Source organism: Dermacentor andersoni, unplaced genomic scaffold, assembly GCF_023375885.2.
Source record: "Dermacentor andersoni unplaced genomic scaffold, qqDerAnde1_hic_scaffold ctg00000039.1, whole genome shotgun sequence".
Taxonomy (NCBI): Eukaryota; Metazoa; Arthropoda; class Arachnida; order Ixodida; family Ixodidae; genus Dermacentor; species Dermacentor andersoni.
The window spans coordinates 3,135,286-3,162,785 of record NW_027314752.1 but is presented as its reverse complement, the minus strand read 5'-3'; the positions used below and the strand labels follow the sequence as shown (position 1 = coordinate 3,162,785).

Below are 27,500 nucleotides of genomic sequence, written 5' to 3'. Positions count from 1 at the left end.
TTTTCCATACAACCAAGCCGAGGGTTGGCACTTCCCTACAAAAATTTATACAGGCCTGCACTGCTATGCTCCCTTCCACAGCTATTGTGGTCGTTTCGTTATGTTGTTTTTGCGCGTTTTCTTCATTGTTGCATGACTTCTAGGCGAAGTGGCAGAGTCTGCTGCTGACTGTGAAGGTAGAAATTATCGAGTTGAGGGCAGAGAGAAGGAAAATCTGACATTGCTGCAGCATCTGGGCAAACATTAAGAAGGAAATGATTCAAAACTTATTCTGTGCCGCCTTTTTCCATCGTCCCTGTGACCATTGTTGAAAGTGTTCGAACAAATGCAATGGCTATTACATCTAAAGTGGAAGGTCAGGCTGGCAAAATTCTGCCAGCTATTAAAGAGTGTTTAGCTCCACTACAAACCACCTGTAAAATTCCACAAAAAGGTCCCATGCCATTTCTCGACCTTTGACTGTCTCGTTCAGTAGGGCATACTTGCTTTTTGAGGATGGCAGAGCAACCTGGGTCAAAGCATTTTCAAACTTTTCTCTAAGAGCTGTAGAAACCTACAAAAGCTTTCAAACACCCCACATTCTGTGACTGTAATTTTTTGGCTTTCCAAAAAATTATTTTTCTTGGTGGACTTCACAGACAGGGTCATGAAGCATTCAGATGCAGAAATATTGGCTAAATTAAGAAGGGCCATAAACCCGCCGTGGTTGCTCAGTGGCTATGGTGTTAGGCTGCTGAGCACGAGGTCGCGGGATCGAATCCCGGCCATGGTGGCCGCATTTCGATGGGGGCGAAATGCGAAGACACCCGTGTACTTAGATTTAGGTGCATGTTAAAGAACCCCAGGTGGTCAAAATTTCGGGAGTCCTCCATTACGGCGTGCCTCATAATCAGAAAGTGGTTTTGGCACGTAAAACCCCATAATTTAATTTAAAAAATTTTTAAGAAGGGCCATAAGGAGTTCTTTGTTTAATCATACTTCAAATCACCCTCAAGATTCCAGAAATAAAAAAGCAAAACTTGTAATTAAATGTAGCATTTCTGTTCTTTGGCATTTCACAACCTTTACTAACTTTTATTTTTGCAGCATTGAGGCTTTCTATTCCTCTGTCAACTGCCAGATGTGACAACTTGAAGCAAGGACGCCTCCACCAACGTCAATTATATGGCCGTGAGACTGATGAACTGTCTCGCCTGGAAACACATGCCAGCGTCCATACTAGCAAGAAGCCATTTCAGTGCCCTTCATGCTCTCTGAGTTTCTCACAACAGGCCCACCTAAAAGAGCACCTGCACTCCCACATAGGCCAGGAGCCATATCAGTGTCCTTCATGCTCTCGGAGTTTCTCAGTAGAGAGCAGCCTTAAGAAACACCTGCGCACCCACATACAGGAGAAGCTATTTCAGTGCCCTTCATGCTCTCGGAGCTTCTCAGAAAAGGGCAACCTTAAAAAACACCTGTGCGTCCACACAGGTGAGAAGCCATATCAGTGCCCTTCATGTTCTCGGAGCTTCTCAGTAGAGTGCAACCTTAAGAGACACCTGCGCACCCACACACAGGAGAAGCCATTCCAGTGCCCTTCATGCTCTCGGAGCTTTGCAGAAAAGGGCAACCTTAAGAAACACCTGCGCGTCCACACAGGTGAGAAGCCATATCAGTGCCCTTCATGCTCGAAGAACTTCTCATCTAAGGGCAGACTTACGACGCACCTACGCACTCACACAGGTGAGAAGCCATTTCAATGCCCTTTATGCCTTCAGAGCTTCTCAGAAAAGAGCAGCATAAAATCTCACCTGCGCACCCACACAGGCGAGAAGCCATATCAGTGCACTTCATGCTTTCGGAGTTTCACGCGAAAGAACCGACTGAACGAACACCTGCGCACCCACACAGGCGAGAAGCCATATCAGTGCACATCATGCTTTCGAAGTTTCGCGCGAAAGAAACGCCTGAACGAACACGTGCGCACCCGCACAGAGGAGAAGCCATTTCAGTACCCTTAATGCTCTCGGAGCTTCTCAGAAAAGTGCAGCCTATGAGACAGCTGCGCATACACACAGGCGAGAAGCCCTATCAGTACCCTTCATGGTCTCGGAGCTTCTCGGAAAAAGCCAAGCTTATGAGCCACCGGCGCCCTCACACAGATGAGAAGCCATATCAGAGCCCTTTATGCTCTCGGAGCTTCTCAGAGAAGGACAAGCTTATGAGCCACCGGCGCCCTCACACAGATGAGAAGCCATATCAGAGCCCTTTATACTCTCGGAGCTTCTCAGAAAAGGACAACCTTATGAAACACCTGCGCATCCACTAAGGTGTGAAGCCATATCAGTGCCCTTCATACTCGGAGATTATCAGAAGGCAACCTTATGAGACACCTGCGCATCCACGCAGAGGAAAAGCTATTTCAGTGCCCTTCATGCTCTCGGAGCTTAGAAAAAGCCAGCCTTATGAAACACCTGCACACCCACACAGACAAGAAGCCATTTCAGTGCCCTTCATGCCTTCAGAGCTTCTCGTTGAAGAGCGCCATGAAGGTACACCAGGGCATTCATACAGGTGACCGACCATACATTCTCCAAGTCTTTTACGCACTTTCATCACTTGAGCAGACGTAAGAGAGCATAGCATTATGATATTGTTGGGTAGATCAACAACCATGTTGAACTAGAATCCAAATTACAAATTTACAGATGTGTAGCATGTTGCGTAGTGTTCTGCATCAGGTAGCACAAATGTCTCGATGTGCTCTTAAAGGAGTCGTGGAAAACTTTTTTCAAGTTGCTGTGTTTGCTCTAGATCTTTTGTCAGCATGTCAGAAAGAATAGAGCAGAATAAATTGAGAAGTGTCCCACACAAAGCCGTTATAGACGAGAAAAAATGTAAACATAAAGTTAAACCTTGATATAATGAAGACGGTAAAATCAGCAAGCTTTGTTATATTGTGGCTTTTCATTATCCGAAAAGTAATTCACGTTCAATCCTTTCTCAAACAATACTGTTCGCATGCCCCTACGAACTATGTATCTTCATTGTAATAATTATTATTACACTACAGATATCTGATTGATCTGCTTCTAAGCTCTTTGCTTGCCTTTCTTTTGTCCCAGTATTCTCTTTTGGTACATGTGAACTTGTTCTTCTAGGCCATTGCATGTGTTTGTTGCTTCTAGGTTCCGGTTTACGTGGTTCATCCTGGAGATTCTTTTGATCTTACTCTATTCATGCCTGTTTGGTTTTTTTTGCAACTGGGTTCTTAAGAGCAATTCATTGTTCAATAAGCTTTCCACTGGTTGTTTTATCAGAGCACCAAATAAAACCCTTTGTTTAATGAGTATTGTTTGTGTGTTTTTTGTATTTTAATACTTGAAAGACAGCATGCAATATAGAGATGTTAGTATTTCAGTCTTTCAGGGGCTTCAAGAGAAGTTGAGTGACGGCAGTTGGAAGTCAATCATTAGCACAAAAGGCACTTAGTATAATTAATATACACAAGCAATTTACGTCTTGCATCAAACGTCAGGTGCCCCATGCCTAATTCATTCCTACATTTTATTTCAAGAAATGTATCAGCATTCGTGTAACCACTGGTGAGACATAAATCTGCAGAAATATTTATATAAAATTTACATTTCAAATCGAGCATGCAGAGACACTTGCACTGTATCATACGTTTATGTGCAGAAGCCAAGAAATTGAGCCAATCATGTTCTTTGACATCTGTAAAAATTCTTTACGAATTGCAGTTGTGCCACTCTCTCGTGAGGAATCTCCTCACCAACAACATTGTTCACAGGGCATGTTCTCAAAATAATAAATTCAAGAAGTGTTTTTGTTTTGATTAAGTTAGATTTGATGCTTCGAATGGGCACTTCGTAAACATATTTTCCAGTAGCCTTCAAACACTTTAAGCATTATGTGTGTAACCCCGTTCACACCCGTGGCCATAGCATAGGCTTAAAATATGATCATGTGATTGATAGAGGGTGTATACGTTGCTAAGCGAGCTACACTTTCCTGGCTATACAGGGATTGTTTGCACTTGCTATGTGCGGGCAAATTCTTGATTTGTCCTTTATACTCTAATTGTGCTTTTAGTGAACAGTGCTTCATAAAATGCCGGGGAACAACAGGAACCTGCCAATCGTATCAACAGCCGGATGTGCACATTGTTTTATACATATTTTGATAATAGCTGTTCATTTTTTGAAAACTATTTGAAACATATTCTACATTTAACTTGTTTCGCTTGTGGCACTATTCCATCTGCATTCTACTTAATCTTGCAAATTAATTTTTCACGCCAGTAGTTTAGATGTATTTTCGGAAACAATGTATCGACATATAATAGGTAAACACGCGAGACAATATCTTTCTTTCTGGCAAGTTCCGCTCCTAAGGATATATGTATATATATAAATATATATATATATATATATATATATATATATATATATATATATATGTACAGCATGCTGCATGACATTCTTTTGTGCAAGCGTTACTGTACGCTCAGATACCTTGAGCTGTCGAGGTAACTCATAGCATGTTTCAGCATAATGTGACAAAGTATTTCATTGTCTTTTAACAATGTAATGAAACAATTGAAAACATTGATATGACCTGACACATGATACATCAGCATACCAAAGTCAAGTAGGGTGCCAGTTATGTAGGCACATATTGTGTAATTAAATATATTAATAATTAACAAGTTCTTTAGTTATATTGAATAAAGTTTAGACCAGGTGAGCTGAAGCTCCTATGTACACTAAATACTCTTTAAAGAGAAGTTGTGAAATACTCTTTAGAGATAAGTTGCGCTCGTTTTTCTGTGGCGCGACTCTGATGGTTTTGGAACCTGCCAAGAAATCTATTGGATCCTGGCAGAAGAATGTCAGCTAAGGTTCCCACCCAGAATGTGAGGAAGCTATTCTGATGTGGCTGAAAGCCACGATCGCTGTGCAAGTGTCGGTGTCCGGTGATGCTTTAAATCAAATGCCAGTAACCCTGACACTTCAGATATACATTGAGGGTTTTAAATGTAGTAATGGCTAGGTCCGAAGTATTAGGCAAATAAGCAACATAACCTTTAAGATCTGTTGTGAAAGTGCCGCTGTAGATGAGTCGGCTGCTGAAAGTTATCGTCAAGATAGGTTCATGTCCAGAGACACATGTAACTGTGATGAAACTGGTTTCTTTTATAAGTTGCTACCTGAAGAACCTGTTGCGTTCACTGGACTCCCTTGCCACCGTGGCAAGCACAGCAAGGAACAGCTGACCTTTCCCCTCGGCAGCAATACTCTGAGAACTGAAAAGGTTCCGATGCTTGTTATCAGTAAATCAAAGAATTCGAGCTGTCTTTAGAGAGCGCGTGTTCAAGTGCTGTATGAAGCCAACAAGAAAGTGCAAATATTATTTAAAGAGTGCATTCAGACGCTGGGGAGGAAGTTGGAGTGCCAAGGACACAAATTTCTAATAGCAATGGGCAAGTGCGTTGCACATAGCCATGTCAACGGCCTCAAAACTACATAAGTGGAATTCTTGCCGCCAAACGCAACATCACTCTTGCAGCCAATGGACCAAGGGATTATCCGAACTCTCAAGCAGCTCTATTGGTCATGTGGGCTTTATCTTGTGGGGGTATGTGTGGACAGTGACAAACGCTACAATGTTGACTTTATCTCTGCAGTCAGCATGGCTTTGGATGCATGGAGGCCCTGACTGAGAACACAGTATGGAGCCACGCAGCTTTCATGATTTAACATGAAATGCTGTCGTCATGCAATGATTGCAGCTTTAGTAACCTGATCAGTAGACTTTACCTACTGACCTCATCGAGCATTTGCTTATAGAAATGACGCTGGAGCAGTCCACCAATGCTGCAAACGAGATCTACTTCTGTGCTGTACTTACTAACGACAAAATAGTTTGTCAGGTGCTGTAAGAAGATGAGTTGTACTCCCGCATTGAGGAGCTAATGACTGTTGCCAACTAGCTCTACTGACGCGAGCCTGCATGGTGCTTTCGGCTGTTTACAATGTCAATGACACCCTGTCAATGTGCAAGCTGATTTATTAGTGTGACAACATAGAACATCACAGAAATATATTCACGAGTGTAAGCCGCTCTTTAAATAAATTGATATTTTTTTCTGTGAATTCATTTTTTCGGTATGCCTGATTTTCTGGAGCCAATCTCAAATTGGTCGGTTACTGTAAACAACTGCAAAAATAATATCTAAGAAAGCTGCAATACATTTCAGGAGTGCGAATATTTACAGCAGAATCTCTATGAGTCTCTTGGGATGATGCGAAAATTCATATAGCCCGAAAACAAAAAATTGGGAAATTTTGATGAGGGGATGTACAGTGATATAGTTGATTTCTCAAAATTTTACATTTTCAAGGCATTTTTTTACAGTCTTAAAGAAGTCGAGGTCCTTGTCTTGATAGGCTGGGTGCTGTGTCCGATGGCAGGCTAGCTTGCTTTAATGAAAGGGAGCTTTATGCAAGAATTTCTCCACACAAAATGCATTGCAGCTTGCATTAACGCTTGTTTTCATACACCCAGACTTTCTATCCTCAAACTTTTGTACCCTCGTAACTAGCCGGTGTCACGCTAGATGATAGTGTGACCAGATTGTGAACAGGAACTTTGTCAACCCTGCCAAGAGAAAGGTTTCCTGGCCCGTGCCAAACGCCATATATGTAGTAGCAGTAATGATATGGACTCCTCTGATTAATTACCATGGTTGGCAAGCACCATCTTGCATAGTCCTACAAAAGGTGTGATGCACGGCACAATGAACTCTTGAATTCAACTTGCGCGCAAGGGCTCTGTGGACCCTGAAAATGCTTTTGCGAACCCTTATTAAACCACTGCTGCACAGAACAGAATCGTTAATCAGCACTACATTTGCTGTAATATTCGTAGACAGTAGATGTCTCGAAGAGCTAGGAAGGTTGGATCCAGCAACAAACTCGTCCTATATTGTGAGCATGTACAATCTTTGCAATGGCGCCTTCCAACTAAGCAAGCAGCACTTGGTTATCATCATCATCAGTTGCATATGTGGGAAGTCTCAGCAGTTGAGCAATAGTCTTGGTACCTTCAGCTTCCAGTCACCATTAAACCTTTTTTTTGCATGTTTTCAAGCAGGCATGATGTGATCATTGTTTGTGTATGTAATGTCGCGACCAGTGCTAGCGGGAATACGGGAGGCATGGCTATGCGAAGAGCTCCGCCACCGGCGCCTCATGAAGTCTTCCGGGGCATGCACAATCAAAGCGATTTGTGAAAAGCCTGGCGAGTTGTCTGCCATGGCGAGTCGTCTGTCGCAACTTCATGAGGCGCAGTTGGTGGCACTGCGCGGAGGGCTGCCACGAGCTCCAGTGTTCCCGCTAGCAGTGGCCGCCCCTGTACATCTTCAGCACGCCATGCTAACGAGGCTGTGCTAGTGACAGGTTTCAAAGTGCTAAAAAATTCGTCTCAAGGTTATTTGGAAGCTGATGAATGTAACCCAACAATGCTACAGGCTGATGTAGCTGCATTTTTTTACAGTGCGTCAGAGGACGTGGCCTTCAGTGGCTTTGAGGGAAGTGCAGTAAATGTTGATTTCCTGGGCAAGCTTTTTTTGTGCCAGAATTTGCAGCTCATGTTAATTTTGTTGTAAGACATTTTGTACCCCAAAATGTGTCAGTGTGATGTTTCTACATTTGCTCAAAGCTTAATCTTCACGCTGTAGTCATATTCTACGTGCCCTTATACTTAAGCAGCTTAATATTCAAGCAAATGATTCGTCTTGGTAAAGGAATTTCCCATCAAACTCGTATGTCGCAGCCAATAATTGCTCATCTTCTTATTCACCAGTTGCACCCAAAGTGCCACAAGGATCCATCTTGCTGCTCTTGCCATTCTTGATTTACATTGATGATCTTCCTAACTGTGAAATCGTTAATTGATCTGTTCGGAGATGACTGTGTAATCTACCGCAAGATCACTAACCTTGGTGATTCATATACGTGGCATAGGGATCTCAATAATGTGTCACTCCGGTGTAGCAAATGGATAAATAAACTTAACACTGAGAAGTGTAAATCGATGTGCATATCACATACTGTAAACAATTGCAATCAATACATACTTCTGAATGACACTGCTATCATAAGTTATCGCCCACAAATGTCGTGACCATCGCATAATTAATTATCTGTCGGGCAATATGCATCTTTATTTTACTACTAATGGTAATCGCATATTCAAACATCTAGGTTGTAATTTTTCATTTTCTTCGGCAAACACTGACGCTCTATGAAAACCTAGTTCGCTCAAAACTAAACACACATCTGCCATTTGGGATAAAAATTAAACATAGCTAAACCTTGCACTTAAAAGTTCCAACATCGAGCAATTGGCCTTACTTTATCGAACAATTCACGCTATTCCTGCATAACATGCACGAAAAAGGAAACAATCTGCCATATTTCATAATGCCACAACTTTGCTCGCTTTTGCCTCTTCCCCAAGGTCTATCACTCCAACAATGTACTGAAGAAAACAGATCCCACCATCTTCCTATTTTTCATCGAGATTTCACCAGACATTAAATTTCCGTGCCAGCCACGAAACGAACAGGTACCATGAATCTTTCTTGCCCCACACAAGTGTTGACTGGAACCGCCTTCCTACTTCCACCGTTCTAATACCAGATGCACATTCATTCATAACATCAGTCTGACACTATTGCCCTGATACATTTCCTTTCCATAATTATCTGTGCATTATTTTGCTTTGTTAACACTCCATTCTGTATTGGCTACAGGCCTTGAAAGCACTCAACATAAAATCCTTGATCTCAAGTAATGAACCAATCATTGATGAAACAAATTTTTTTATCACATGAATGTATTCTTTTAATACCCTGCTGACATGGATGAAAGAATGAGTTACTTTCCAGAATGATGATGGGGTGAGAATATATTGCATGTTCTAAAAGTTCGCATGGAATGCTGCTTCTTGAGATAAGGTGGTAGTCCTCAGGACAGTGCACATTGCCTGATTTATGGACTGGAACCACCTGCGCCATTTGCCTACCGATAGACTTCCAGTTATTTGACTCCTGTTAAAAAAGTGATGAGCTTCCTAAAAAGTATTCATTTTTTATTTATCAACTTATCTTAATAAACATTGGTAAGCAGGTGTATCACTGAATGGAATTTAAACTGAACAAACAGATTTCAAGTATGTGACCTAGATAAGTATATATGACGAAATGCCAGATTGCAATTAGGTGATTTCGCACGGTTTGTTATAATAATTTATTCGAAAAATTAATGATCAGAAAGATATGGTTATTCTCAAAGGTCCACCACAGAGGTTAAAGCTGATAAAACATAGGTGTAATTTACTATTGATTAAAAACTTTTCGACATTGGAGATAAGAAGTTACCTTACTCGAATTAGATTGCATATCATCATCATCATCATCAGCCTGGTTACGCCCACTGCAGGGCAAAGGCCTCTCCCATACTTCTCCAACTACCCCGGTCATGTGCTAATTGTGGCCATGTTGTCCCTGCGAACTTCTTAATCTCATCCGCCCACCTAACTTTCTGCCGCCCTCTGCTACGCTTCCCTTCCCTTGGAATCCATTCCGTAACTCTTAATGACCATCGGTTATCTTCCCTCCTCATTACGTGTCCTGCCCATGCCCATTTCTTTTTCTTGATTTCAACTAAGATATCTTTGACTCGCGTTTGTTCCCTCACCCAATCTGCTCTTTTCTTATCCCTTAACGTTACACCTATCATTCTTCTTTCCATAGCTCGTTGCGTCGTCCTCAATTTAAGTAGAACCCTTTTCGTAAGCCTCCAGGTTTCTGCCCCGTAGGTGAGTACTGGTAAGACACAGCTGTTATAAACTTTTCTCTTGAGGGATAATGGACACCTGCTGTTCATGATCTGAGAATGCCTGCCAAACGCACCCCACCCCATTCTTATTCTTCTGACTATTTCAGTCTCATGATCCGGATTCGCAGTCACTACCTCTCCTAAGTAGATGTATTCCCTTACCACTTCCAGTGCCTCACTACCTATCGTAAACTGCTGTTCTCTTCCGAGACTGTTAAACATTACTTTAGTTTTCTGCAGATTAATTTTTAGACCCACCCTTCGGCTTTGCCTCTCCAGGTCAGTGAGCATGCATTGCAGTTGGTCCCCTGAGTTACTAAGCAAGGCAATATCATCAGCGAATCGCAAGTTACTAAGGTATTCTCCATTAACTCTTATCCCCAATTCTTCCCAATCCAGGTCTCTGAATACCTCCTGTAAGCACGCTGTGAATAGCATCGGAGAGATCGTATCTCCCTGCCTGACGCCTTTCTTTATTGGGATTTTATTGCTTTCTTTATGGAGGACTACAGTGGCTGTGGAGCGGCTGTAGATATCTTTCAGTATTTTTACATACGGCTCGTCTACACCCTGATTCCGCAATGCCTCCATGACTGCTGAGGTTTCGACTGAATCAAACGCTTTCTCGTAATCAATGAAAGCTATATATAAAGGTTGGTTATATTCCGCACATTTTTCTATCACCTGATTGATAGTGTGAATATGGTCTATTGTTGAGTAGCCTTTACGGAATCCTGCCTGGTCCTTTGGTTGACGGAAGTCTAAGGTGTTCCTGATTCTATTTGCAATTACCTTAGTAAATACTTTGTAGGCAACGGACAGTAAGCTGATCGGTCTATAATTTTTCAAGTCCTTGGCGTCCCCTTTCTTATGGATTAGGATTATGTTAGCGTTTTTCCAAGATTCCGGTACGCTCGCAGTCATGAGGCATTGCGTATACAGGGTAGCCAGTTTCTCTAGAACAATCTGCCCACCATCCTTCAACAATTCTGCTGTTACCTGATCCTCCCCAGCTGCCTTCCCCCTTTGCATAGCTCCCAAGGCGTTCTTTACTTCTTCCGGCGTTACCTGTGGGATTTCGAATTCCTCTAGACTATTCTCTCTTACATTATCATCGTGGGCGTCACTAGTACTGTATAAATCTCTATAGAACTCCTCAGCCACTTGAACTATCTCATCCATATTAGTAATGATATTGCCGGCTTTGTCTCTTAGCGCATACATCTGATTCTTGCCAATTCCTAGTTTCTTCTTCACTGCTTTTAGACTTCCTCCGTTCCTGAGAGCATGTTCAATTCTATCCATATTATACTTCCTTATGTCAGCTGTCTTACGTTTGTTGATTAACTTAGAAAGTTCTGCTAGTTCTATTCTAGCTGTAGGGTTAGAGTCTTTCATACATTGGCGTTTCTTGATCAGATCTTTCGTCTCCTGCGATAGCTTACTGGTATCCTGTCTAACGGAGTTACCACCGACTTCTATTGCACACTCCTTAATGATGCCCACAAGATCGTCGTTCATTGCTTCAACACTATGGTCGTCTTCCTGAGTTAAAGCCGAATACCTGTTCTGTAGCTTGATCTGGAATTCCTCTATTTTCCCTCTTACCGCTAACTCATTGATCGGCTTCTTATGTACTAGTTTCTTCCGTTCCCTCCTCAGGTCTAGGCTAATTCGAGTTCTTACCATCCTATGGTCACTGCAGCGCACCTTGCTGAGCACGTCCACATCTTGTATGATGCCAGGGTTAGCGCAGAGTATGAGGTCTATTTCATTTCTAGTCTCGCCGTTCGGGCTCCTCCACGTCCACTTCCGGCTATTCCGCTTGCGGAAGAAGGTATTCATTATCCTCATATTATTAAGTTCCGCAAACTCTACTAATAACTCTCCCCTGATATTCCTAGTGCCTATGCCATATTCCCCCACTGCCTTGTCTCCAGCCTGCTTCTTACCTACCTTAGCATTAAAGTCGCCCATTAGTATAGTGTATTTAGTTTTCACTCTACCCATCGCCGATTCCACGTCTTCATAGAAGCTTTCGACTTCCTGGTCATCATGACTGGATGTAGGGGCGTAGACCTGTACAATCTTCATTTTGTACCTCTTATTAAGTTTCACAACAAGACCTGCCACCCTCTCGTTAATGCTATAGAATTCCTGTATGTTACCAGCTATATTCTTATTAATCAGGAATCCGACGCCTAGCTCTCTTCTCTCCGCTAAGCCCCGGTAGCACAGGACGTGCCCGCTTTTTAGCACTGTATATGCTTCTTTTGGCCTCCTAACTTCACTGAGCCCTATTATATCCCATTTACTGCCCTCTGCATATCACCTTGCATATATTGCATATCACCTGATTAATAATGTGCCAAGGTTATCAAAGAAAGCTTTAGCCTATAATTGGGTTCTTACTGAAAAAACAATACCAAGCTTGCTTAAATCCGTTCATAGAGACATCCTTAGGACATCTTCAACGCAGAGGCACCTCACACACACACAAAAAAATGCTGAGAAAATCTCACTCAAAATTCGCAAATGTTGGGAATTTTAGCTGTTGTGCCTATGACGAAAAGAAAGGCTTTAAAATGAAGCTGGCCTTTTGCTGAACGAAAAGAAACCAAATGTATTGAAATCGGTTCATTCAATCGTAAGGCACCTCAATTGGATTCTTTTTGACAAAGGTGGTTAATTTCCTGCTAGTATGAAGCAGCATTCATTTTCAAAGTGTGAAAATGAATCGCACAGCAAAGCTCACGAGAGCGCAGGAGATCCACGTTGTGTTGAACACGAACTGCATGTAGCAGACGCTGTGCTGCGTTTGCGTTTCTAGGTTCTGCAAATGCACTGTCTCCACTAACGGTGACGTTATGCACCTAGTCACTAAACAGAATTAGGCTGCAAGAACCCGTGACTGTTCAAAGACTTGCAAGGGTAAGCGCCTGTGCACTCTCTATGGTCCTGTATGGTTTGCCAAGTAAAACGCCACGTGTGCTATGTGTGCATTGTTCTGTAGTCCGCGACTCCATGACATGGGGCAGTTTGCTTTGCTAGAGCTAAACTGCCAACGTGATATGGAATTGCATGATGCTTCTAAGACTTCTGCTGTCCGGCACGATCTGATGAATGGCTCTTCTGATAGTTGTGACAAACGCTTTCTCTTTCTCTGCTTACAATCAGATAATGATCGTACTTTGCTTTCCGTAAGTGATCCGGTTTCGAACTTCTCAAAACAAGCATCGAAGAAATGCTGCTTGTAAAATGATGGTGTGATCAAAGAAGAAATGGTAGACCAACTTGGAAGCAAGCCTGTCAATGCCAACTAGAGCGTTGTTGCACTGTTGCCGTAGCAACAGCCAATTATGAGGCCTCTCTCAGCTTGCTGGTGTGGTGAGCCATTAGCAGGGCCCCTTGCCATGCAAAATTTGTCAGACCTTCCCCTGATTTTTTTTGTTCTTGCACTTGCTCTTGTGTGAGGAGTGTGGGAACGAAAAGGTGAAACACTGATCTTTCGAACGATACCACCATGGTGGCATTCAGCTGTGCGAAAGATTAAAGATGGATCCATGAACGCTGATGTTTGTGCACGATTCATGTTGTCCACGCTGACATAACTTTTCTTTTACACACTTAGAGTGTGTTTTCATCTAAATAATTTTGACTCAGCATAAATTGAGCATTACAGATGCCGAAACAATGGCTAAAAAAACGGAAAAGCTACTAAGCTTAGGTATTCACACAGTGGTGCTACCGCCCCACTGATTGCACCGAATCCTCCTACATTTCAGCAAAATATGAAAAATCTACGCCCGCCCTATGCCGCAAGTGTTCCTTGACTTTTTCAAAACGAGGCTTGGTCCTCAAGCACAGTTTCTGCACACCATCAAACTTCACTTCATTTGGTACCTTTGCAGTGTGCCAAATGAAGTTTCCCCGATTCAACCTGTATCGTCCCGTGGTTTTATCTTTGGACTTTTGTCTATTTTGAATGCCTTCCACCCCAACGTGTTCGGGCTGCATGGGCAACAGGACAGCGTCGCTTTTCAGGTTGCAGAGACCAATTGCACTGGCGCCTAGGAAGGCTCTGTGCTGCTCCCTCTTATGACCAATGTAAAATTGTGATCAGTTTCAGACGCTGTATAGAATCGTGTTCGATATTTCCAGCTTAACACGTAGTGGAAAACTTGCGCCAATAGCACCAAACAGCACCGAGTGTACGCCTTCGCGCCATCTTGCGCCAAAACGGCATTTTAGCCAAAACATTTGCTGAGCCTGCGCCAAAGTATGCATAAGAGCGAATCCTTCCTTCCGTCGCTCGAAAGATTGAAATCAGAACCAACAGCACGTCATCATCATCATTATAGCAGGAAGCAGAGTCCCCTCCATACTCCAGGGGTTTATCGGAGCCGTCCTGTTCGTCATACGCACTTTTGCTAACGGAAGTGCAATATAAGGCCACTAGCGTATTGCTGCCACTTTATTTCGGTGTTCATCGAACCTGCGTGGTACCATGGGGTTTGCCGAAGGGGGATATCACATTTTAGGAATAAAGTTAAGGTTTTGCTATGTTTATGGGCGAAAGCAGCGCTTTGCAAAAGAGCCGCTGCCATCAGAGTCCCGCGTGGTGCATAGTTTGAGATGTTCTTAATGAATCAGGTTAAATGTGGTACACAGCCAGAGCCACAACTTCGATGGGTGACGGCATGTTTGTTGAAGGAAAAGTTTTGCGTCGAACTTGGGTCGCTGTGCTGTTTCATTGAAATAGTCACCGATGCAAATGCAAAACCCTGTTCGCTCCTCGCGCATGCGCAGTGGCGTTGGCACTATTTTATTTGCGGCTGCGAATCCTTTGCTACCCTTATTCAAAAACTCTCTAATGTTGGTGGCATGACATGAGTATATGGCGTGATGTCATGTTAAGTGCCGGTGCGCGTACTTATCGTCCTTGCGGTAAGCCTTTGTGCACAAGCCGAGACTGTCGTGCTGTGTTGCATCATGGGTTAATAAACATGCTTTCGATGATGATCTTTCTGTGGTTCCTTCTCTGCGCCGTATCGACGAAACCATCTGTAGCACCCTTTGCGCGTTGCTGTGTGGAGAAGCACCGCATTATTTCCAGACCTTGCTTATAAGGTAAGCATCGTGAAAACCCGTTTCGATAACGCATGGACTATATCAGTTAAAATTTACATGGTATATGGTAAGCACACGTCCATCGGACTCTGTGCCAAAAGTGTTTTCTCGTGCGCAAACTAGGCTTTTTGCCAGCGCAAGGACCTGCGCTGAAGTGTGAAATGACTGTACCACTTCTGATGATGGGCTCAGTGGCACAGATGTCAAGGTCGTGAACAATTTTACAGTGGAGCTGCTAGAAGCACGATGGGTTTTTCTTGACGTGCGCAGCTTCGCCGAGATGAGGGAGAGAGAGTTGAGAAGAAAAGCAGAGTATAAAAATAGCATCGCGCAGCATAGCAACGTGGCGCTATGCTGCGCGAAATGAAATGTTAGGATCGGGTCGATCCTAGCATGGGAGAAGGAGCGGCGCGCACGCGAGCGCGCGTGAGGCATGGGGGTCAGTCGAGGGAGGAGGAGCGTTCTTCTCCGGCGGCTGCTAGGGTGCCTCGATGTCCTCCTTGTCCGCCGCTCCGTACAAAATGGAGACAACCGCGGCGTCTACTACTGCATTAGCCATGCGAATCGCGGACCCCGCAGAAGACGCCTTTTGTCGACGCCGTAGGTACGCGTTGCCGGCACTCGTGTGTCGGTATATTTTTTATTGTTAGTATTTAGTTACTTCAAGTCGTACGTTTTCCTAGTTAGTATATTTTTCCTTGCGGTTTTTCGAAAATGAATGAACGAGGTTCTACTGTATCTACATTTTTTACTGTGTGTGATTTGCATTGAGCTGCAAGACAAAGGAAAGCGGAACACCTCCTCGGTGTCCGTCGTCGCGGTAGTTTGATCATGCAGGGGCCCTATAACGTAAAACTATTCCATTAGGTTTTTATTCCAATCTCCTGACGCAAAAATTTGCGTAACCGCCGATGCAGGCATCGGGCGGTCACCCGCAGGGTTGTCTGGACTGACAAATCAAACGCTCTCCTCGTAGTACATAGGAGGTCACATTTGGTTGCTTGAAAAACGAATAACATTGCCTACACTGAGCGGCTTGTCTTATCTAATTGGCTGACAAGAGGCGAGGAGCACGCATAAGTGGAGAGGGATTCGATGGGGCCGAGCCACTGCACTGAAAATCGATAATCGCATGAAGAGGGTGTTGCTGCCGTCTGTGATTGGTCCGCTTTCCCTTAGTTTACGGTGGCTCGTCGACAATCGCGGCGGCATGCAACGGAAGCTTTAGAATGACGGTAAAACGGATCTTCAGCAAAGAGTTGGCAGAACGAAGTCGTAAACGTGCCTAAACTGCTCGAAAACGTTACACGCAGTCACGCAAAAAGTATTATTGTACGCAAATAAACCCATTCTCTCCGGCAGGTGCGAGTAGTCAGTGCCTGAGCGATCGGCGGCAGCCATCTTTTATTCCTTTCGGAACGGGACAGCCTGCGGCTATTCAGAGAAAAATTCAGTTTTGTTCGGCATATTAATGCATCTTTAACGCGTACACGTCACTTTGACGCGGTGAGTTTTCGCGGTTTTGTGACGTCGCGTGACAGGCAGGTGAAGTGGTTGCAGCCCGAAAACTTTTGACCAATAGCCGAGATCTAATGGCGAAAAGGCGTCGCATCAGATATAACTATTTTTTTGTTCATTGCAGTCATGCATAATCAGTGTGTTCATATCACATGGGGAGTTACCGCGGTTTTCGTGACGTCGCGTATAACACAGGCGAAGTGGGGGTGGTTAAAAAAAAGTTGTTGGCCAATGACGGAGGGATGATTGCAGAATTTGAATAGAAATGTTTGGAATAGCTTTACGTTATCGTGCCCCAGGACACCAGTTAAGCACAGAACTGGGCAAAACTAAGTACATTTTTCATGCCGCTGGTGCTACAAAAAGAGTGAAATTTTTTCGCCCACTAAAGTTGCCATTTTCAGACTGTCCGCACAATTATTCGGATGTTCTTGTGAGAAATTCATAATTCTGGTAGGCGACTCAGTATGCTAATTTAACATTGAAAGGTGAAAGTGCCAACACAGACAAACCTTCCCCGTGAGGTAGCTGATTATGTAGCACGCCAGCCTAGAACTTTGTCGGAGGTTCTGGCAGTTGCACTACTGCCCGCCATCAGCTGACATTTCGACATAATAAGCTATGTCAATTGTGGGGATGTTTGGAGGATGTGTGTGGGTTTTCGTTTAGACCCTCGCCTATCAGCGTGAAATTATCCTACTGAGTGTCAAATTTTATAATTATCTCGGAACGGAAATGTTCTTGAAGAATCGAGGAAAATTTGTTGTCTTCTCTAGGATCGGTGAAAATTTTAATTATAATTGTATAATATAAATCGTGAAAAAAATACATTTTTTGTTTGCCGTTCTGTTCTGTTGAAAAGTTGTCTGGCAGAGCAGATAAACTGTTTGTGCAAGCAACTATTTTCCCGTACGGCATTTGTTTTATCAAAGTTACCGATACTTAAATTTTAACGGACTTGTAAAATGTGGAGATAATGGCCTTGTGGGATGGCGAAAATTTCAGAAAAATAGCGGGTTCCATATAGAGGTAAAGAAGTACGGTGCGCCTATGGTACTAGTTTGTGCTTTATGACTAACATAGTTGTTTTCCACAGAGTAGTCCAGATTAAAGACTGCATTTATGGCAGCAAGATAATGCTGAATGTTCTCACAACTCCTCCGAAATCGCGTCGTAGCATGTCTAAGTACTTCCATGCTTTTCTAAGCCACTGAAGTTGTTTTTAAGCGCACCCTAGGCACCAGCGCTTCGCCACAGTCTATACTAAGCGCTGTGATGAAGTGGTGGGTGATTTTCGTGTTTGGATTGCGTTTATGAGTGAGTGACTACCTACTGCTTTCACATAACCTGCCCACTGTAAAAACTTCGTATAATATAGTTTGCAATTACTTTAACAATCTGCTCCGAATGTCTGTGTTACTGGTCCAAAATGGATTTCTAGTGGCTGCAAAAGCTGTTTTGAAATGGCATGCGCCAGTAGCATCATAATACACAACACGTGGCAAAAGCTGGCGGGAGCTCATGGAAGAAGCCAACTCCAAAGACTCAAGCTAAGCAATTTAGGAAGAGAAGCCTTGAGAAGGCTGGGATATCGAGTAGAAGAAAACAGAGGCAAGAAAAGTATTGGGCGTTCCTTTGTGTTCTAGCTAAAAAGCATAGATCTGTGCTATGAACTGTATAACCTCGATACAGAAAACAAGCTTGTAACCGCCCATTTAAGGTTTACAACTATAACGTGAGATCTTTCTTAAAGGGTTATCTTCTAGCATCAGTTGCTGCACAAATGAACATACCAGTAACATGCCTTCTTACGGGTTGTACACATACAAATACGTCTTTAGTAAATACATATAATCCCGTTCTCGGAAAATAAAAATGACAATGTTGTGGTACATATATTTTAAGACTTTTCCTCACACCAAAGCATTAAATTATGCCCCTTAGTTGTGTTCTCAGCAATGGTTTAGGAGCCTAATGGGACCAATGGGTTTCTACATGTTATTTACGAAGCGGCACAGTATTCAATTCAATTCAGTCTTTATTTTTCTCTTGGACAGAGAATGAGACAACACTAGAAGCTCGTAAGCTTGACGGAGGTCCTGCCCCCTTTATCAACTTGGCAGTACAGCACACAGGCAGCGATATTGAATTTTCCAAATAAACACTGAAACAAGGTAACAAAACACTTCGTAAAAAGCAACGCTACGCATTGCAGCGCAAAACATATGCAACAAAATAAACAAATAACATGTTATGGGGAAACGAAAAAACAAAAGCGGTATAGCTTTAAACTGAGTGCAATATCACGTAAGTTTGCTATGAAAAAATCGCTTAATAGCATGACTTGAATGCTGAAAGGGGTCAAAAAATTTTTCGTTTAATTTATTTAATAATGCTGGAAGAGTATAAGAAAGAGACTGCTCGGTATAATATGCCCTAGGTGTCGGCACTAACCAAATTTATTTGTCCTGCAAGGATGAAGAATTTGACGTCTCTTTCATGTGTAAAGTCAAACCTGAATAAATGTCGAACATAAGTGCATCGAATTATTCCTTATATTGAACAATTTTAGAACACTGTTACGTAATAAAGAAATTATCGCAAAAAATATGCTTAATAGAACAAAAAAATGGCCATTACTGATACATTGAACTTCAAAAAGCATGAGAATTCCCCAGAAGTTATTTCTCGTCTATAATACAGTGCAGCACAGTTGTAAACTGTGACCCATCTACTTTTGGCATATGTTCCACGGTTGTTCCACTAGGCTGCATTTTAGGGCCCTTGCTTCTCCTAGTTCATAGTGATATCGGTATACCTAGTTCAGGTGATATAGTTCTGTGTGTAGATGACACTAACATATCTTTCTGCTGTCACAACGTCTTGAACACTCTAGTAAATGCAAACAAATATTTCTCTTAACATGATCAAGCTTCAGCTGAATGTGCACAACACAATATTTAATATTTATTGTCCTTAAAACCAAACAGAATTCTGCCCTTCGATCCTGTCATCAGTTTAAGAAAGCAAGAAAATAGAATGTGTGAGCTCAATGCGTTTTCATGGACTGGTATTTAGTGAACAGTTAACCTTGATTCAGCACATTAATTACTTGCGTTCCAATACACCACTCTCAGTTGGTCTGATACATATATTAAAGCTTATAATATACAATATAATATATAATATTTATTTATAGTATATTAATTATTATATTATATATTATAATATAGTATATAATATAGGCTGATTACTTGATCCACAGCAAACCTAACCTTAGGTTTTGTTCACTTGCACAGCCTGGTGTTGTTTCTCAACTGCGATATGTTTCTTGCAGGACTCCTGAGGCTACAACTAACTGTGGTCGTCTGAACTTTGAACATAGCATCATAACGTTATTGAATGATAAAGCAAGCGAAAATCTAAATCATGAGTTCCCTTGTAAAATACTTTACAAAGAATGAATTATGGATCTATTAAGAGTTCATCCAGAAATAAAGTTACCATGAATGTTAGAAATAGACAATATTGTTTATTCTCATAGATGTTTATACCATTTGAAAGATGAAACTTTGCTCTATTTTTCTGCATAATCGTTATCTTTTTCTACGCATTTTTGTAGACGATTCTCCAATTTCTGTCTCCCAATGTCGTTGAACTCCGCCGCCAAACCATTGAGGAAGCGTTTCAACTCTTTGACTTCATCGTCGCTTCTGATGCGTTGGCCACTCAAACGTTCAAGTGATAATCGCTACACGCAAGGTCTGGACTGTATGGTAGGTGGGGCATGACAGTTCGCCCAAAGTTTGTGAAAAGTTCCTGGGTTTTGCGGGAGACGTGAGGTCGAACGTTGTCGAAAGCAGCGGCTGCGAGTCATCCTCGCCTTCGGTTCTGGATAGCTTGCCTGAGTTTTCTCAGTGTTGCACAATAACTGTCTGAGTTGATTGTTGTCCTACGTTCCATGAAATCGATCAGCAGTATTCTCTTACGATGCCCAAAAACACTGGCCATGACTTTGCCAGCAGAAGGAGCTTGCTTGAACTTCTTTGCGACTGGTGACTCTGGGTGACGCCACCGTTTGGATTTTTTTCCTTTCGGGAATGAAATGAAACACCCACGTTTCGTCTCCCGTAATAATGGAATCCAAGAATACTTCCTTATCTTCTTGACACTTTTGAAGAAACTGGCGAGCACAGTCGACGCGTTGCTCCTTGTGGTCTGAAGTCAATAATACGGGTATCCATCGAGCACAACACTTGCGATACCCCAGTTCTGTCACTGTGTCGTAAGAACTCCTAGGAATCGGAGCAACAAGTTAACGGACGGTGATTCTCCAGTTTTGAAGCAGTTCGCGTTGGACCATCTCAATAACCTCCTCCGAAACTGACGGACTTCCACTCCATTCTTCATTGTGGACTTCCTTCCGAACGGCACTAAAATCCCTGCACCACTTTCAGACGTGTTGAACGGACATACACATGTCGCCATACACCTGTCTCAACTGACGATGAATATCCACGGGTGGAGTCCCTTTGGCAGGCAAGAAGTGAATTACGGAATGAATCTTGCACTTGGCGGGTTCAACAATGGGAAACTCCATATTGAACGGCTGCTGAGCCAAGAATGAGCGGCGAAGCGAAGCGCGGCCGGGGGGAATAGAGAGTGGGGGTACAACCGCGCGCACCAGTGTTGCCGGATTTCGCCTCGCACCTTCCCGTGTGGCTGGAGCTCTTTGAAAACCTTATTTCTCGAGTGATATTACACACAACATCGACCTATTGTGGTCCTGATGTGGGTGATTACTTATTTATATTTTAGTGCTGTATGTGGTGCTCTATTTCACAGCTGTAGTTAAAAATAGGTTATGCTGAAATGTTTTTATACTGTGCAGAATTGTGGATGTTCTTTTTTGGTGTGATTCTGGTGCTGCTGCACATGGAAGCATGTTGCCGTCTCAAGTGCATTGGTTGTGACTGCCAGGAGGGCAGGCCTCGTCAGGCACACACAGACTTTAACCTCCCCCCTAATTTGGCGATGCATGTTTGAATGCCGTATGTGAAAAGTGAATCAGGATAAACATTCAATCTTCCAAAAAGAAACTTTTCAAGTTTGATAACTAAGGAGTGAATCTGGAGATTCATTTAAGGAAAGCGAGTGAATAGCACTAACTGTGGTGTACCAAAACCTCATTGTGCAGAGAACAGGCTTAATTTTGCTTTTTATTGGCATCTTATATTAAACAAATGTTACCAAAGAGACGTATGGCGATGCAACTTCATTTATATGTTTCTACTATGTATGCCTGTAGTAAATAAACTTAACTTTCTCCATGAACTGTGAACCTTGCTCATTTGACATAAGAGGAGAATTAGCCTGATGTTAAGATCGTTTAGTATTTTTGCTATAATTTTGTGTTGTAGAAACATGTAATCGGCCGATTCAATTACTTGTTATGCTTCTGTGGACAGAGAAGCATATATAACGGCTTCTTACGAATTGTCAAGCACAAGGAAGTACAGCAGAGCTGCCTTAACTATTGTGACAGTTGTGACTATGCGATAGATGCACACATTGCACTCAAGTGCAACAGCATGGGGAGAAGCCCCATCATTGGCACTTCTTCCACAAGCACGGCTTTCCGCAGTATTACCCCGCAATATATTACAGCGCGAATTGCCGCATTCTTAGCCAATGAGTCAAGGTTAACCTCAAGGGTGTGCCTATGTCTCCTACAATGCCGTGACGTCACTCACAGTAATATATGACTTCGGGAATTATTGAAGGCAACAACTATCTGTTTGATCTGTTGCTTCAATAAACGATTTCACAGTTAGAGAAATTGTAAAACCTAGTACCAGAATGTCTGTGAATCTTTGTTTTACTCTGTGCCGTAACAGGAGAGACATACTTCGGTTTTGTGTGCTGGTTCCCATGTTATGCAGTCGTTTCGTGCAGAAAACGAAACTATCTGCTTTTTTACCTGGTTCGAAAGTGCTATTGTGCTCTTTGATTCGCCTCTGTCATCCTAAGTACTCGGTGACTGTGGCACTCACTTATGCCATTATTCAGATGTTCTCACAGAGGATGCCTGAGCTGAGCGCAATGAGTAGAGTGCATGTAATATTGTTCCTCTTTGAACAAAACTGCAACTGAAGATGTTGTCATACTTTGTTAAGCCTATAAGGCCGGTACTGAGAAAAACCCAAATTAGCAAGTAGTTTTCGCAGATGAAGACTGGCAATATCACTAAAAAAAAGTTGCCATATTTTTGCACCTATAGCTCGCTCCAAAAGTTGTAAATCTTTAAGAGTAAGGTCAGGCTTGGGGTACGGATTACAGGAATTTCTATTTGAGGTGCGTCTTTTTGGCAGCACAGCATGTGCTGCCACAAAGCTACACTTCAGGGCAAGTCTTATTTTTTTATAGCGCAACCTTGACAAGGACAATAGAAGGCACATCTGACACACACAGCGCTGTGCCTTCTATTGTCCTTGTCAAGGTTGCGCTATAACAAAATAAGATATGCCGTACCAACAAGCCCCTATTGCTATCTTCATCGACTTCAGGGCAAGGTTCTCGACTGCTCAAACTTTCATTATCTCCTGGGTAACGCCTAGATCTTTCCATTCATGTATGTCGAAACTCCTTTCTCCACATTCATTGTCATTCATTCCTCCTTTGTACGAGTCGCTATTTTGCGTTTAGTAATTAACAAATACTCAAACTTCCTTTTAACGAAATGGGATATAACAAAATAATGGATACAACGAAGTAGATTAAATTCTCTGTGAAATTCCCATTGAGATCCTCGTATTTAAAACCTAATTTTAAGGACGTGAAATTGTGCTACCAATGGATATCACGAACTAGATTTGTCCACAAAACCAAAAAATACCCTACCGTTGCGTGCCGAGTGCATCACTTTCCCCAGGGTTCTACACTGACTCACCGCAGCAGTTTAATATTCCCACATCGCTGCGTTGAATATGTATTCGAGCCACAGTGGTCTATCTCAGCGCCACGCGTAGCTGCGCACCTGTGCACAAGCAGCAGTGCACTATTGCACTTCTCCACTGACCTCTCCCTTTCGTGCGGGTGCTTGGCTACACGGTTATGCACAGCAGAGCGAAAAAGCACTTGAGGCCTCCTAGCCTCAAGTGCTCATTAAGGATCAGCGAGCAAGCTGGCTCAAAACATTCTTAAAGTGTTCGCTAAGGTTCCAGAAATCCGTGAAAATCTTCGAACACTGCACGTTCTCTCACTTTCTAATTTTACACCTATGTTAAAAATAATTTCTATTATAGGCGTACATCACAAACAGCATTATCAAGCATTAAAATGCAGAACTATTGAGTCAATTTAAAAGGACCATCAGAATTCCTTTGTTGAGTCATACCCTAAATCACCCTCAAGGTCTCCCCCCCCAGAAAGAGAAAGTTTGTAATTAAATTCAGCACCTGTGTTATTTCTGGCATTTCATGCTATTTTTAATTACTTTTGTTTTATTTGTGCAGCATCGAGGCCTCCTATTTCTCCATCAACTGACACTCGTGACAACTCAAAGCAAGGATTCCTTCACCAATGTGACTGCGAGGCTGATAAATTGTTTCATCTCGATGCACATGCCAACATCCCTACTGGCAAGAAGCCGTATCAGTGCCCTTCATGCTCTCGGAGTTTTTCACGAAAGAGTGACTTAAAAATCCACTTGCGCACCCACACAGGTGAGAAGCCATTTCAGTGCCCGTCATGCCTTAAGAGCTTCTCGCAAAAGACTACCATGAAGTCCCACCTGCGCACCCACACAGGTGAGAAGCCATATCAGTGCCCTTCATGCTCTCTGGGCTTCTCACGAAAGTTCCGCCTGAAGGAACACCTGCACACCCACACAGGCGAGAAGCCATATCATTGCCCTTCATGCCTTCAGAGCTTCTCGGTAAGGACCAGCCTGAAAAACCACCTGCGCACCCACACAGGCGAGAAGCCATATCACTGCCCTTCATGCTCTCAGAGCTTCTCGCAAAGGATCCACCTGAAGGTACACCTGTGCACCCACACAGGTGAGAAGCCATTTCAGTGCCCTTCATGCTCTCGGGGCTTCTCGCAAAAATTCCGCCTAAACGAACACCTGCGCACCCACACAGGTGAGAAGCCATATCAGTGCCCTTCATGCCTTCAGAGCTTCGCATTAAGGAATAACCTGAAAAACCACCTCCGCACCCACACAGGCGAGAAGCCATATCAGTGCCCTTCATGCTCTCGGGGCTTCTCGCGAAAGTTCGGCCTGAACGAACACCTACGTACCCACACAGGTGAGAAGCCATATTAGTGCACTTCATGCTCTCGGAGTTTCTCGCAAAAGACTACCATGAAGTCCCACCTGCGCACCCACACAGGTGAGAAGCCCTATCAGTGCCCTTCATGCTCTCGGGGCTTCTCGCGAAAGTTCGGCCTGAACGAACACCTGCGTACCCACACAGGCGAGAAGCCATATCAGTGCACTTCATGCTCTTGGAGTTTCTCGCAAATGAACCGCCTGAATGAGCACCTGCACACCCACACACGTGAAAACACACCAGTGCCCTCTGTGCCTTCAGAGCTTCTCCTGGAAGAGAGCAATGAAGATACACCAACGCATTCATACAGGTGACCGGCCATACAGTTGCACTGTCTGCTCCGTGTCCTTTATGCCATCTCGTAGTTTGAGGAGACATAAGCGGATAGCACAGCACCATGGAGCACAATATGGAGGGTAGGTCAACAACTATGTTGAACTAGACTACAAATTACAAATCTACAGATGTGTAGCATCTGAGCATGTGTAACAGATGTGAAATACTTTTGATTTTATTCTATTCATACTTATATTTTGCAAATCGGTACTTTCTTAAAGCAATTGATTGTTCAATAAGTTAGCTTTTCACTGTCTGTTTCATCAGAGCACCAAATAAAATCCTCTGTTTAATGAGTATTTACTGTCTGTTCTTGGTATTTGAGTACCTGAATGACAGCATGACATATAGTCATGTCAGTATTTCACCCTATCGAGGGCTGCAAGAGAGGTTGAGTGGTGGCAATTGGGAAGTTCATTATTAGCACAGAAGGCTCTTGTTGCAACTTATTTACAAGAGTAATTTACGTCTTGAGTCAAATGTCAAGTCCTGAATGTCTTATTGATTCCTACATATTACATCAAGATATGTGTCAGCATTTGTATAAGCACTGGTGTGACTTATATATCTCTAAAAATATTTCTATAAAATTTACAGATTGAATCGAGTATACAGTGACACCTGCACAGTATAATACATTTGTGCACAGAAGGCAGGAAATTGGGCCAATAATGTTTATCAATACTTGCAAAGATTCTTTGTGAATTGCAGTTGTGCCTGTCTCTCAAGTAATTTCTTCACGAAGAAAGTTATGCTCATGGCATGTTCTTAAGATAATAAATACAAGAATTAACTGTTTTTATTTTGATTATAAATTAGTGCGAATATTTCATGCTTTGAATAGGCACTTCGTAAATCCAAATATTTTCTAGTAACCTTCAAACACTTAAAACATTAGTTGTTTTATAATATGGATTATATAATGTTAAAGTGGTATATATATATATATATATATATATATATATATATATATATATATATATATATATATATATATATATATATGTGTGTGTGTGTGTGTGTGTGTGTGTGTGTAGGGGGGTAACTATAATCATGGAATTGAGCCTGCTCTCAGGAACGAAAGAAGCCTAAAAGCAGTGTAAAAGAAACTAGGAATAGGCAAGAATCAGATGTATACACTAAGAGACAAAGCCGGCTATATCATTACTAATGTGGATAAGATAGTTCAAGTGGCTGAGAAGTTCTAGACAGATTTATACAGTACCAGTGGCACCCACGAAGATACTGTGAGAGAGAATAGTCTAGAGGAATTTGACATCCCACAAGTAACACCGGGAAAAGTAAAGAAAGCCTTGGGAGCTATGCAAACGAGGAAGGCAGCTGGGGAGGATCAGGTGACAGCAGCCTTGTTGAAGGATGGTGGGCAGATTGTTCTAGAAAAACTGGCCACCCTGTATACGCAATGCCTCATGACCTCGAGCATACCGGAGTCTTGGAAGAACGCCAGCATAATCTTAATCCATAAGAATGGGGATGCCAAAAACATGAAAAAATTGTAGACCGATCAGCTTAATGTCCGTTGCCTACTAAGTATTTACTAAGGTAATCGCAAATAGAATCAGGAACACTTAAGACTTCTGTCAACCAAAGGACCAGGCAGGATTCCCCAAAGGCTACTCAACAATTGACCATCATGGTTGCCACTGGTACTGTATAAATCTCTATAGAACTCCTCTGTCACTTGAACTATCTCATCCATATTAGTAATGATATTGCCGGCTTTGTCTCTTAATGCATAGATCTGATTCTTGCCAGTTCCTAGTTTCTTCTTCACGGCTTTTAGGCTTCCTCCTTTCCTGAGAGCATGTTCAAATCTATCCATATTGTACTTCCTTATGTCAGCTGTCTTACCCCTGTTGATTAACTTCGAAAAGTTCTGCCAGTTCTCTTCTAGCTGTAGGGTTAGAGGCTTTCATGCATTGGCGTTTCTTGATCAGACCTTTCGTCTCCTGCGATAGCTTACTGGTATCCTGTCTAACGGAGTTACCAACGACTTCTATTCATCATCCTCATCAGCCTGGTTACGCCCACTGCAGGGCAAAGTCCTCTCCCGTACTTCTTCAACTACACCGGTCATGTACTAATTGTGGCCATGTTGTCCCTGCAAACTTCTTAATCTCATCCGCCCACCTAACTTTCTGCCGCCCTCTGCTACGCTTCCCTTCCCTTGGAATCCATTCCATAACTCTTAATCACCATCGGTTATCTTCTCACCTCATTACGTGTCCTGCCCATGCCCATTTCATTTTCT

At 42.7% G+C, this 27,500-nt stretch overlaps 1 protein-coding gene and 1 pseudogene across 1 annotated transcript; both read left to right on the top strand.

Moving 5' to 3' along the window:
* Positions 1 to 330: 330 nt before the first annotated feature.
* Positions 331 to 2,029, top strand: LOC129383526 (uncharacterized). Its single transcript, XM_055068096.1, has 2 exons — positions 331 to 355; positions 1,087 to 2,029. Exons 1-2 carry the CDS (start codon positions 331 to 333, stop codon positions 2,001 to 2,003), a joined length of 942 nt encoding a protein of 313 aa, XP_054924071.1. The 3' UTR covers positions 2,004 to 2,029.
* Positions 2,030 to 2,497: 468 nt separating this feature from the next.
* On the top strand, positions 2,498 to 25,206 carry LOC126526437 (uncharacterized; annotated as a pseudogene).
* Positions 25,207 to 27,500: the final 2,294 nt, after the last annotated feature.